This window comes from Geotrypetes seraphini, chromosome 2 (assembly GCF_902459505.1).
Source record: "Geotrypetes seraphini chromosome 2, aGeoSer1.1, whole genome shotgun sequence".
NCBI lineage: Eukaryota > Metazoa > Chordata > Amphibia > Gymnophiona > Dermophiidae > Geotrypetes > Geotrypetes seraphini.
In genome coordinates, this window is record NC_047085.1 from 58,412,721 (window position 1) to 58,427,195 (window position 14,475).

A 14,475-nucleotide genomic window follows, 5' to 3' on the forward strand; every position below is an offset into this window, starting at 1 on the left:
CTGGATTGCTGGTGACAGCTTGTGGGGTTTCCCAACCAGAAGTTTTGAAGTTACCCCTTAGCATGCAGGAGAGGTACAACTCAGACCCCCACCTATGGAGTCCTGGTATGCAACTAGAGTCAGAGAATGAAAACTTTCAGGGAGTAATGGCCACTAATAAAGAAGAGAGTGAGCAAATTTTTGACTCTGTGGGCTCCTTTTACTAAGCTGCGCTAGCATTTTTAGCGCGCGTGCCCCCCCCCACGCTAGATGGAAAAACTAACACCAGCTCAATAGAGGCGTTAGCGTCTAGCACGCGCTAAAACCGCTAGCACAGCTTAATAAAAGGAGCCCTGTATTGGGACTGGTACCAATGACAGAATTGTCTCAATTTCTTGTGACTAAGGCCCTCTTTTACTAAAGTGCGTTACCGATTAGCATTCGCTAATCAATTTAGCGCGTGCTAAACACTAACGCGTGCATGTTAGTCTAAAGATGCTTTAGCGCGCTTGTTAATCGGTTTGCGCACCTTAGTAAAAGAGGGGGTTAGTCTACTGAAATCACCTTTGTTGTAATATGGCAGATGATTGAAGAATTAGGTAATAGACTGACCAAGCAGACTAATTGTGAGATAATGTGGTTAATAATTTAACAAAAAATAAACAAATGCTTGGCACAAAAACCTCTGAACCTGTGCTTTGCGGTGTCTATGCTGTTCCCTGCTTACGAGTTTATCTGTATCTGTGGGGGGATGGGGAGGGGTGGGTGGGGGTAGGGGCTTCTTTGTTGGGGGGTGGGGGTATGGTGGGTCTGGGGAGGACATAAGAGTCCAGTCCTCCGCGGGTGTTTGATGAAAATGTATCCCATGGTTGTTATTGCCGTTGTATTTACTGTTGCTTAATAAAATAGATTTGAACTAAAAAAAAAAAAGTTCAGAAGCTGAAACAAAAGGTTGATGATTCTTTGGCTTGGAATACTTTGACTAATGTAGAAAAGCTGGAAAAATGATTATGGCAACTCATGCTTTACAGAGTACAATCGTTTTTATTATTATTATTATTATTTATATATCATTTTCAAATTACTAATTAAGTATCACTTGTACAGAAAGATAAAGGTAAGCCAATAAGGCAATAATATATTCACTCTAACATCAATGAAAAGAAAATCATTATTGCTTAACTTCAACTCAAGTCCACAATAAGGATCCAAGGTATACTTAGCGGACAATTAAAGTAATATTATCAAACTAAATTGATATATAAAGAAGAAAAAGGCCCTATAGACTGAGACAGGAAATTTTTTTAAAAAATTATTTATTTATACAGATTACAATTGTTAAGGATTTTATTAATTTGAGGAGAAAGTGTGAATCTTTAGAGAATTTTTTTGAGAAGCAATAATTTACATTTTCTGTCAATTCAAGTTGTGATTTATGCATGTAGTTTATAAAAGACATATGTAAGCTTGTACCTTATATGTGAACATTTACACCTGCTTCCAAACAGGCGTAAATGTTCACAGCTTCAGTCATAGAGCAATTTCTTCCTCTTGGCCCTCTTACTAAGTTCTTCCGCATGGCAGACATTAGGGTGAACCTCAGCTAATGGCTTCTGCACTAGTACAGTAGTGAAAAACCCACACTAGCTGCTTAACATGGGATTGGGCAAGAACTAGGCACGCAGTGGCGTAGCAAGGGTGAGAGGTGCCCAGGGTGGTGGCAACCCTCCTCTACCCTCATCTCTGGCGATGGGAGGAGTGGGAAGAGGTAGGGTGGAGAGGAGGAGGGGTGCTGGCACCTCTACCAACATGGCACCCGGGATAGACCGCCCCCTCGCTCCTCTCCTCCTTACTAGGCTAATGCAGGGATGACTTTGGTGAGCAGATAAATGGTCAGCTGTAACAGCTAGCTCACAGGTTGGTACTGTGCACTAGTATCTCAAGAGGAAACAGTAAGCGCAGAATTAGCATAACTGCTGCCAATCGAGGTGCAACAGTGCTCCCTCCACGGCACCCCCATTCTCAGTCTTCACCCCTCAGAGACATCCCTCATATCTGATCCTACCACTCACATCCAATCCCCTGTACACCTCCCCCTCCGTATTCGTGGTTTCGTTAACCGCGGTTTCGCTTATTGGTGGTTTTTCGTTCCCTGGTTCTGCCCCCAAATTTATGTCACAGGAAATCGCAGCTCCCGGCATTGCACAGAGGAAATCGATGCTCCCAGCGTTGTATGGAGCAAATCGCTACACTTGCAGGTCAGGTTATTCGCATTTTTTAATCTTTTTTTTTACAGAAAAACCACGAATAACATACATAAAGTTATTTGCGGTTTTTCAGTATTCGCTGCCATGCTGTTCCCTTATCATTGCGAATGCGGAGGGGAAAGTGTATATCTGGTCCCACCACATGGTTTATGGTTTAATTTTATTTAATATACTGTCCATCTTTAGGAAATAACAGAGCGGTGTACAAAAACGAAATCCCACCCACACATCCAGTCATCCCCAAGACCTCCCCAAAGGTCTGATCCTTCTGTACACAAACCTTACCCCATCCCAAAAAACATCTCTGAAGAAAACATCTAAACCAAAACATGCATCCCCCTCCTCCCCGACCCTCTGGGACCTACCCGGCATCGCCATTAATGGTCCAGTGTAGGGTTACCAGATGTCCGGATTCCCCCACACAAGTCTTCCTTTTGAGGGGGTCTGGGGACGGCTTTTCAAAACCCGGCACTCTGTCTGGGTCTTGAAAAGCCTCCTCAATCTGTGTCGGGTAGGGAGGAAGTCCATGCATGCGCGGATGCCACATGATGATGTCACGTACACACATGCATGCGCGTGGCGTCCGCGCATGCGTGTACTTCCTCCCTGCCGGACAAGAGCAGGCAGTGGGGGGTGGGTCTAGGGGTCTGGATTTTCCAATTGGAAAATCTGTCAACCCTAATCCAGTGGAACCTAAGTGGGAGAGGGACCCCCTGCATCCACCTAGGCCTCAACTGGGTTTCAAAATGGCTGCAATTACCCCTAGTGCAGTTTTACGGTACTACCATTTGGAGACATTCTTTCATATAAGGAAATTCCTCATGCTCATGCTTTGCCATTATGTACACTTCCTTGCAAACACACATTTTGTAAGTTAAGTGGGTATTTACAGAACATCACTTAGGCAGAATTGTGACAGTTACGTATGAATGTGCAGACATATGTGCGTAAATGTCATTATTCTAAACATTTATCTGTATAATCATTTTGCACACATCATATGCAAATACACTATCACTCTTTTTCTTCTTACATCCCACAAGTTTAGGCCACACACTTTTCGGTGTAGTTTCATTTTAGTTTCTTGGTCACATTCAGACGTATTTTCTATTACCATAACTCTATTATCCTTGAATTCCAATTTCTCATCTTTGCGCATTGGTTTCATTAAAGCGCACAAGTAATGAACCATTTTGCACTTACTTTCAGATTTTATTCTTTTTAATTTTTATTTCATCTTTCCTTAGAAAGGACCCCTGATGAAGGCAAAGGTGCCGAAACACAGACTGTGTTAGGTCTGAAATATGTTACCGCCTTTTTGAGCAATTAGTTAGTTATGTTTTGTTTGGGTTTTTTTACCTAGATACTTTATTTGAATATTTTTTTTTTATTATTGATCAACAGTTCCTGTCACATCCAGAGACTATTGTTCCATTCTGTTTTGTTTTGGACTTACCAGTTTTGTTGGAACATAGGTCCTTTGTTCTTTTTCAGTTAAGTGACTTGCCCAAAGTCACAAGGAGCAGGCAGGGATTGAAGTTGTAACCTCAGGGTGCCAAGGCAGCTGCTCTAAACACTAGGCGACACTCTGTTGGGTTGTCTAGAACAGGGGTGGACAATTCCGGTACTCAAGAGCCGGAGCCAGGTCAGGTTTTCAGGATATCCACAATAAATAAGCATGAAATAGATTTGCATCTCAAGGAGGCAGTGCATGCAAATCCATCTCATACATATTCATGGTGGATATCCTGAAAATCTGACCTGGCTCCGGCTCTCGAGGACCGGAATTGCCTACCCCTGGGCTAGAATAAAAAGGAAAAAATTAGTACTAGAAAATGTCAGAGAACGTAGAAAAAGCATATATCACAACATGAGAAAAGCAAGTCATGCTATGCTGAAGTAAATTAAGTGGCTTAAGTAAATATCTCATTCAACTTTTGAAAGGTCCATAAACATTGCTCTCAGAATTTATGCTCTCTCTACTATACGATAACAGTCAAAATCTGTTTCCTTTCTAAACCAACTTCATTTTTTTATTTTCTTACAGCTTGAGAACTACATAGTGGATAACATGAAGTCTGAGATGGCCCAGATGCAGCAGAATGCAGTGCAGAACCATACAGCCACCATGCTTGAGATCGGAACTAATCTACTGAGTCAGACAGCCGAGCAAACCAGAAAACTTACAGATGTTGAAACTCAGGTACATCCTCAAGGGCCACATTCAAGCGCGCTAAGATATCCATCGGTCTCTTTCATTCCTGATTGCAAAAGCACAGCAGAATTCAACCGTGTACACGCAGACACATATTTTGTAGCCAGGACCGACGTAACATAGAAACAACAATTAGACGCAATCATGAATAATAACTTTGATTTAAAGAGGATGGGAACACTGACGGTACCTTGTATTCACGGGGAAAGAAACTAACAGCACTTTCCTTTCATTTGCAAATTGTGTGTCAAGTAGCATGGCTTTGGGTTAAAATTGAACTGATTTATGGGCTCCTTTCCGCATTTTCTCTGAAAGAGTTTCTTTCATTTCAGAAATATCGCACCTGTGGAATTCTTACAGCTCAAAGAGTAGAGAAATAGCATTTATTTATTATCTGCCATGCAACTAAGATTTGCCGCTCCATCTGATTAGTGTAGTATAACCTAACAATCCTGCTTGTCAGGGAGTATCATTTGCAGAAACAGCCTTCTGTTCTGACCCAATATATTTAATTCAAAGCCGTAAAAATGTGTAATCTCTGTGATAATTCATTTACGATACAAAATGAGGCCTGTTATACTGCATAACACTGGGGATATAAATTGATCATCAACATTTTCCATAGAATTCATACCTAATTCAAAGATCAGAGTCTAAAATGTGTTGAGCCATGAATTTGTCTTTTATGTAAAGTAACCATGAAGGGAATCTTTATTTAACATGGCTTAATCAGCAGGAGAGGCTCCTGACTACTTAAACTATACTCCGGGTCCCAGCCACAAATATTCAGCAGTGCTTAAACTAGCAATACAGCTAGATATCAGCTCAGACCACTGCAGCAGTGTTCAGTTAGTGTTGGAGCAGTCCATGGACAAATCGGGGAGCAACCAGCACTTATGCAGGCACGAGCCATATTTAATGCTGGAACTTACATAACTAAGCAGAGCAGGGAAGACAGCCTAGTGGTTAATGCAGTGGACTACGACCCAAGAAACATGGATTCATATCCCACTTTAAAGATGAAATGGCCATTTCTCTCAGTGGAGGAGGGTAAAAAGTGGTGTGCCCCAGGGATCTGTCCTGGGACTAGTGCCAAATACATAGGCAAAATACAACTAACGGCTTTAATAGAAGTAACTGGGAGCAGAGACAGGGTTGAGAGCTCCCCTTCATATGGCAACTTTGTTTTTGAATTTTACTCTAATACAGCTTTTTCAATGCCTAAAACAAGGGGAAAACAGAGAGGTTTTCCTCCACCTACCTCTGGCTCTTCAATTCCGCCACAAACTGTAATAACAGCGTTTATAGTCCAACCCTACTAATCAGGCGTATCTGCTGCTGTTATTGGGGTAGAGCACAGCTTGGACGGCGAACCTTCGCTGAGCCCGCGAGGATCGCACACGCCCCCAAAGCCCAGTGAAACATCGGAAGAGCAGACGCTGCTGGAGGGCATGCCGAATACATCGAGCATGGCACATACTGCATCTGAGATTGACCTGGAAGTGACTCTAGCGATGCCGACTCTAAGACAGGAGTCGTTGCACTTTGGGAGCATGGAACCTGAGGGGACCAGCGGTGGGGAGGGCGAGGGAGCCCGGAGTTTCCTCTCTGGGGATTTAGCCCAAGGAAATCTGGCAGCTTTCTCCCCCCTCAAGCCACTGGAGAAACCACAGGCAGTAACTCTTGATTCTATTTGGTCAGAATGTTGAAAGAGTAAGCAAAATGATTCGATCAAACAGATGATTGACTATTAGGGAAATTTCTGAGGATCTGAACATCTCTTATGGTTCTGTTCAAAACATTTTAACAACAGATTTGAACATGAGGTGAGAAATGGTCAAACCTTTTCATTCTCTATCATGACAATGTTCTGTGTTACACATTGCTTCTGGTACAGCAATTTCTGTCAAATAACATTATGGTGTGTCCTCATCCACCTTATTCATTGGATCTGGCACCGTGTGACTTCTGGCTTTTCCCCAAAGTCAAAATGACCATGAAAGGTAAATGTTTTGAATCGATTCAGGACATTGAGGCAGCCACAACAGCACAACTAAAGGCACTCACGAAAGGACTTCCAGAACTGCTTCAGAAAGTGACAAGAACGATGGGATGCGTGTGTTTGAAGTGAAAGGGAGTATTTTGAGGGGGATTAATGGTAATATATTTTACTGTAATCATTTTTTTTTTTTAACATTCACCATATTTTTTATCACACCTTGTACATCTAAGTGGGACTTTGTACATACTTTGGATTTGTTGAAAAAAGCTGTTACTGTTCAAAACTATTGCCTCTTCTGTGTTTCAAGGAGAAGTAAAGGTTTGAGTAATCCAATAACTTGCTGGTGTGATCTATCATCATTGGGAGAGCGAGTGGAAGTCTGGTGCATGCTTGATGAGGAGTCCAGCCATGGAAGTTGGCTCCCGCTCTGGTCTCACCTAAATAAAATAACTTTGTGTGCCCCTTGCTAGCATCCAGGAGAAACAGGGGTTTATAGGTGATTATTATAAAGTCATTTTAGAGCACATATGGCAAATGTGGCCTCAAAATGGCTTTTTTAAAATTAGCTAAGAGTCATGCATTTGATAAACCATTTTCCTGTGATATAACTACAATGGATGTATTCATGTAATCCGTTCTGGGCTACCCTGGGAGGATGGGCTAGAAAACTAAATAAACCTAAACCTAAAAGAATACACAAAATGTCATTGAGAGCATACTTTCACCAAGTGGTGTAGCAAGGGTAGGAAGTGCCTGGAGAGTGGTTCCCCCACTCCTTCCATGTCCCCACCTCTTCCCTGCCACCTATTTCACACTCATGCCCTCCCTTCCCCCCCAAACCTCTTTAAAATCTCTACCAGTGTGAGCATCTTTTCCAGCCTGCTACTTATGTCGGCGTTGGCTTTCCCTCTGACATCACTTCCTGGCCCTGCAACCAGGAAGTAATATCAGAGGGGAGCCAGGCTGGTTTCCAGAGGCTCAAGAGTAATGTGAGAACCCAAGCCAACCTTGGAACTGCTTGAAGGGTGGTCTCAAAAATGTGACCTTATTCCAGAAGAGTCTTAAGCTCTGGCTTGGGGTGGGAAGTTTGTCTTTTGGGAGAACAAACCAATTGATCACAATAAGAACTCAAGTTTAAGTGTAGGTCTGTCTCCCACTTTTTAGACCTGGACCTTGGATTTGCAGCAAAATCCATCCAACAAGGAGGATTCCAGTGCATCTGCATTATTTAAGAGGTGTGTAAAAAAAAAAAAAAAAAAATACGGTGAATGCTGCTGCCAAGCATCATCCAATGGAAAGACAGGAATCTTCAATACTGGAAGTGGTACGTCAAACCTTAGTAATGGTGTCTGACAACTTTCAAATTGTTTGGTGCAATCAATCGGTTGTGAGCTACGGTAGAGAAAAAGGTGTGTTTTAAAGTGTACTGTAAATCATGGATCACATAGAAACATAGAAACATAGAAGATGACGGCAGAAAAGGGCTACAGCCCATCAAGTCTGCCCACTCTGCTTACCCACCCCTTGTCTATGCCCTAATGACCCAATTTCCTTATCTTGACCCTCGTAGGGTGATATAGCTACAACGGTTTACATTTACAGAGCCATTTAAGAAAAATCATGGATGTCAGCATATAGACGCTTTAGGCAAATCATAGAGCCTGTGATGTATTTTACAGATGCAAGACTGGCCCTTGACTAAGGCATTCAAAAATGTCTCAAAATGTGGTAATACATTTTTTTTTTTTTTTTAAAGTGTACCCATGGTTGCCTAAGAAGCTGTAAAAGGTCCACACAATCTCACACCATCATGCCCTGCCTCCATAGAACATGTACATAACATTTGTGAGGCCCCCCACAACATCCTTTTTTGTCCCTTCAGTGCCTGCAGGGGAAAACATCTAGTGCCAGTTAAGTGCCTCTGAAAATGACCAGATATCCACAAACAAATTATTTAATCAGACAATGGCCATTTCCGGATGGCCAAATAATTTTGAATATTGGCTAGATAGTATGTGATAATATATGCTAGAGAATGGAAACATGGTAGCAGCCTTTTACTGAATATGGCTCTTATTTTCTTGCCTCTCTTGATTCCTTGTGATGTGTCATATAAATTCTTCAGTCCAAGAGAACGCCAGACTATCAATAGTTTTCTTTCCTCTGTGTGTTTCAAGGTTCTCAATCAAACATCTCGGCTTGAAATTCAACTGCTAGAAAATTCTTTATCTACTTACAAACTGGAGAAGCAGCTGTTTCAGCAAACACAAGAAATTCTGAAGATTCATGAGAAAAACAGGTAAGAGAATGTATTTGCAGCATACATTTACTATATTAGAAGCTTCACTTCTTCATTTCCCTGTAGAATTGAGCATTGCCTGGACAATATTCAGACCATGGGACACAGGCCAGCTAACTCCTATGGTTGGCGCTGATTGCGGATATTCAATGCTGGGCCATTTTTGGTGACTGGCGCTGAATGTCTGGTTTATTTTTGGCTGGCATAAACTTAGGGCTCCTTTTACAAAGCTGCGTTAGCGGTTTAACGCGCATAATAGCGTGCGCTAAACTGCCGGCCGCGCATTGAGCTGGCATTAGTTCTAGCCGCATAGCGCGGGTTTAGCATGCGCTAAAAAGCTGCGTGCGCTAAAACTGCTAACGCGGCTTCGTAAAAGGAGCCTTTAACCAGCTAAATCAATATTCAGCACTGCCCAGTTAAGTTTATAGCAGCCATAGATATTTTAACAGCCTAATTTGGCCACTAAACTTTTCCGGTCAGTGCTGAAAATTGCCCATTATCACATGTATAGATAAAAAAATAAGGGGGCTATAGGGCTAAATCAAGAAAACCTGATGGGCCACTGCGGGTGCAGACTGCTGGGCGCGATGGACCTCTGGTCTGACCCAGAGGAGGCAACTTCTTATGTTCTTAAAAACTATCTGGAAATATTCAGTGGAGATAATCGGTTATCTGTCGCCAAATATTTGCATTTAGGCCCCTTTTATCAAGCCGCAGTAAAGCGCTTTACCACTGGCTAGTGAGATAAATGCTCTGACACTCATTCAATTCCTATCAGTGTCAGAGCAAAAATGCTCTACAATGGCTTGATAAATCAGGGTCTTAGCCAGTTATGCGCTATTTAACAAGTTAGCACCATTTCTCGTTGGTTAAACTCCTATTCAAGGCCAAAAAATTTGACCATGTGACACCGCTCTTGATTAATGCACATTGGTCACCACTTTCCCACAGAATAAATTTTACTTCAAACATTCAAATCCAGAACCGTTCACTCCCCAGCATTTATTGATAGATTGCTCATTCCCTATAACTCATCTGGACTACTACGATCAAATAATCAAAATCTTTTAGTTATACCTTCATTATGTCAAATGATTTATGATACCCCTCGCAAATCGATCTTCTCTGTAACTGCTCCCCTATTGTGGAACTCTCTGACATCACATCTTTGAGAGGAATCTTCTCTGGATAGATTCAAATCTTAATTTTAAAACTTTTTTTTATTTAAAGATGCTTTTGATCTATAATCCCTTAATAACTCCTAACTACACAAATGAAATTATTTCCCCCCCATTGTATTTACAATCTATGTTTTCCTATCCTATAAATTATTGTATTCCCCCCCCCACAACCTACTGTCTGATAATTTATGTTTGTTAATGAGTTTTGTATGTATTACCTCATATTTTAATCATTATACCTTTTTACGCTGCTTAGAAATTTGATAAACGGGATATGAAATTATAATAAACTTGAAACTTGAAGTTTAAATAGTGCTGAATACTGACTGGTGCATGTGCAGTAACATTATAGGTGGCAAAGTCTTGAGAGCTTTCTAGAGGAATCAATCCAGTCGGAAAGAAAGCTTTTCAGTTTCTAGTTATTGTGTAGCTGTTGGCTGACTTGCCCAACTCATCCTAATAGTGGCCCTGTTTTCCTGCTGTCAAAACCCATTTACTGAAAAATGAAATAGCCCACTTCATAATTGATACATGATAATGACTGTTAATGACTATTTTCAACCATAATGTAGATTTAGAGCAGAGGTGTCCAACCTTTAGGCTTCCCTGGGCCACATTGTCCGACAAAAATGTTTCTGGGGCCACACAAATGCGCAAACGCTGCAGCAAAACAGAGGAGGGAGCCAGCAAAACAGTAAACACCCAGGGGCAGCAGAGGAAAACACTGCATCGCCCTTGACCAGGGCCGCACAAAATACTTCACTGGGCCGCATGTGGCCCTCGGGCCGCAGGTTGGACACCCCTGATTTAGAGGATACTTTTCATAACTATTTGTGTGCATAAAACAGTAGCTTATGTGAGGAATCAGCTTGTTTTGAAATTTCCTGAGTTTTAAGCGGTCTTTGAGTTTACAGCAAGAGAAACGTTTCTGCTTCCCCTCTATGAAAAGACTTCATTTGGAGTGTGCTCGTAAATGAGCCTACTCCCAGTTTATAACTAAGGCCTCCTTTTATGAAACTGCGATAGCAGTTTCTAGTGCTGGGAGCTGCGCTGAATGGCCCGCACTGCTCCCAAAGCTCATTGAGTTCCTATGAGCGTCGGGAGCAGCGCAGGCCATTCAGCGCGGCTCCCCGCGCTAGAAACTGCTATCGCAGTCTCATAAAAAAGGGGGTAAGTTATGGAACCAGCTCCCTTCTTGCATCGGATAGCTAGACAATTTTATTTTTCCGAAGAACTGTTAAAACATATTTGTTTAGTTTCTAGATAAGTGGCTGAGTTCATTGTTTAGAAGTATTGTAAATATAAATTACCTAGACGTAGTACATTAGATTTTAATTTTTATAAGAATGTGAAATTTAAATTTAGATTTATTATGATGGTATTGTGGGCTTTTACAAAGCTGCAGCAGAAGTTTCTACTATGGGCCAGCAAGGTAAACACTGACACATACAGAATTACTATGAATGGCAGAGCATTTACTTTGCTAGATCACGGTAGAAACCTCTACCGGGGCTTTGTAAAAGAAGCCCATAATTTGTTATTTGTTTGTCAAGATAAATATGGATGTATTCATGTAATCCGTTCTGGGCTACCCTGGGAGGATGGGCTAGAAAACTAAATAAACCTATACCTAAAAGAATACACAAAATGTCATTGAGAGCATACTTTCACCAAGTGGCATAGCAAGGGTAGGAAGTGCCTGGGGAGTGGTTCCCCCACTCCTTCCATGTCCCCACCCCTTCCCTGCCACCTATTTCACACTCATGCCCTCCCTTCCCCCCAAAACCTCTTTAAAATCTCTACCAGCGTGAGCATCTTTTCCAGCCTGCTGCTTATGTCGGCGTAGGCTTTCCCTCTGACATCACTTCCTGGCCCTGCAACCAGGAAGTAATATCAGAGGGGAGCCAGGCTGGTGTGAGCAACAGGCCGGAGAAGTTGCTCATGCTGGCAAAAATGTTAAGATGTAAGGAGGAAAGGGAGGGCATGAGCATGGTGTGTGTGTGGGGGGGGGGGGGGGGAGAGGTGCCGGTTTCCCCACCAAGATGGCACCTGGGGAAGTCTGCCCCACTTCCCCCCCCCTTACTACACCACTGCTTTCACCCATGGTTAACAGATGGTTTCCTAGACTGAGGTTGCGTTTGTGTTTCCATGAATACTTGTGGATTTTCTGAAGTATGCATTTAAATTGACAAAGACTTGGTACATACATAACAGGTCCAACTTTGAGGGGTTTTCTGAGGGCTTATTTTTGAAGGAAATGTGTGCATGTACTTATGTGTATCCTGGCTATGTAAATTATGTTTTGATTCTCTTTGCAAAACGTGCATATTATTTTTATATTTGTTTTTCAAATTTGATATCCACTATCTTGTAAGTGCTATGCACCAGTTATAATAATAAAATATTAACAGTACCGCCAAATATAAGCGTTCCCTTCATAACAACGCTGTCCATAAAAGGCAGGAATACCAAGCATGACCTTTTTTAACCCAAACGAATAAGCATCTCATACATACCCTCAATTCAATGTTATAGCAAAATAGTCTAGCTTTGTACTGGGAGAAAGTATTAAAAGACATGTAGTACACATAGAATAACATGAAAGATTGATGTTAACTATGATAAATACGGTATGGGTTATATTTAATTTGGCAAAATGTTTACTCTTTTGTATGCTAAGTCTTGTGTTATACTGGGGCCCTTTTAGTAAAGCCAGTAGCCCATAGGTATAAAATAGGATGCACATCATTTAATGAGCGCCTTTGTCCATTAACGCATCCTAAGCTTTACTAAAATGGTCCCGTTATTTGCTTTTGAAATAACTTGCCAGGAAACAGTGAAATTATGTTGAACTTGGAATTATGTGCAGATAAGTATACCAGATTTCCGGGAAAACCTGGACATGTCTTCTTATTAGAGGACTGTGTGTGCCCAGGGAGATTTCCAAAACCTGGCAGTTTGTCTAGGTTTTGGAAGTCCCCAAGCATGGGTCCATGACTGGAGGGCTTCCAAGCTTAGTATACATGTTTCACATGTGGGAAAGCCGTCATATGAAAGGAAGCTCCGGAATGAGAGGTCATAGGATGAAGTTAAGACTAAGAGATGATAGGCTCAGGAAATACTTTTTTATTTTTAACAGAAGGAGTGGTAGTTACATAGAATAGTCTCCTCTCGGTAGAGGTGATGGAGACAAAGACTGTCTGAATTCAAGAAAGAGTAGGACAGGTACTTGGGATCTCTTAGGGAGAGGAGGAGATAGTGGATTCTGTTGATGGGCAGACTAGATGGGCCATTTGACATTTATCTGCCATCATGTTTCTATGTTAAACAACTTATATCACACAGTTAACCACTTGGCTAGTGATCATAGCTCTAAAAACAGATTCAGATGTCATTTGTATTTTTTTTTTCTCTTCTCGTCCCAGTTTTCTTCCTTATTGATCTCTATTGATAACATCATGTGTACCAGAATCTTTGCCAGTCTGAGAGTTTGAGCACCACTTCCTCTCATACCAATTATTATTCATCATGGCAGTCATCTTCCCTTCCTGGACTTCAGCACATTCTCTCTGTGGTGCACCTTGGCCACACCTCTTCCAGTCCTCCATGGTACGGTATGCAGTGCTAGAGCTTAAGCCATGGGATGACATTATGTTTCAAGTTATTTAATATTAAACTGTTGTGAGAAAAGCATTTGATTCTACCTTCCTATTTATGAGCTGAAGTGAGGGAGGTTGCTCATCACCATTATCAAGTCATAAATGATCCTAGTAGTTTCCTGTGAATGCTTTTACTTATGAACATGTGACAACATAACATGAGCTACTTTCAAATTATTAACTGGTAGAAGAGTTGCTACTGCGGCCACGAATCCTTTTTAAAGCAGAGAAATGATGCCTTTAGTTTGTCAGGATGTAAGTCAGAAGGAAGTCTCAGCAGGAGTACTCTGTGTGGAGACGCCTCTTCCCCGCCTTGAGACTGCCGGTATAGAAGAAGCCACACACTGACCCTCAGGTTAAACTTGCAATCATTCTGAAGGAAGGAGTGCTTGATTCAGATACATTTTATTTGCAAGTTATTGTACATGAGTGGTTTGTTGATCCAGACCACACTGTTGTAGACTAAGGCGAGGTTGTACAGCTGTTTCAGAGTGGGTGCATGTTTCAGTAAGCCTAGGGTTACTAGATGTCTGGATTTTCCCGGACATGTCCTCCTTTTGAGGACATGTCCAGGGGTCCGGACGGCTTTTCAAAATCTGGCCCTACCCGCGCTCAGTGTTACACTGAGCCTGGAGGAGATCCAGGCATTGAGTTGCATGCCGAGCAGCCCGCAGGGAGAGAGTAACGCTGCGGATTGCGCGTCACCAGAGGGGAGTGTTCGGAGCGCAAAAGGAGACGCTGATGTGTGGGACACCATTATGGGAGCCGAGTCTGAGCTCCTCTTGGAGCCCGAAGGTGCTGTGGGTGGTTCACAGCCCTGAGAGAGCTCCTGGACCGCGAAATATGGCCAGCACCAGAATACTGGTGAGCACA

At 42.1% G+C, this 14,475-nt stretch overlaps 1 protein-coding gene across 5 annotated transcripts in view; it reads left to right on the forward strand.

Annotated features, from left to right (window-relative positions):
• The window catches only part of ANGPT1 (angiopoietin 1), a 493,112-nt gene that overhangs the window by 307,999 nt on the left and 170,638 nt on the right, over positions 1 to 14,475 (forward strand). For 3 of the 5 annotated variants that reach the window (XM_033934816.1, XM_033934815.1, XM_033934817.1), the window contains exons 2-3: positions 4,294 to 4,449; positions 8,641 to 8,762. In XM_033934816.1, the coding sequence (XP_033790707.1) occupies positions 4,294 to 4,449; positions 8,641 to 8,762 (278 nt within the window). Of the gene's footprint in view, positions 1 to 4,293; positions 4,450 to 7,627; positions 7,699 to 7,737; positions 7,788 to 8,640; positions 8,763 to 14,475 lie in introns of those variants that run through there. The other 2 variants (XM_033934819.1, XM_033934818.1) reach the window with 2 other exon arrangements.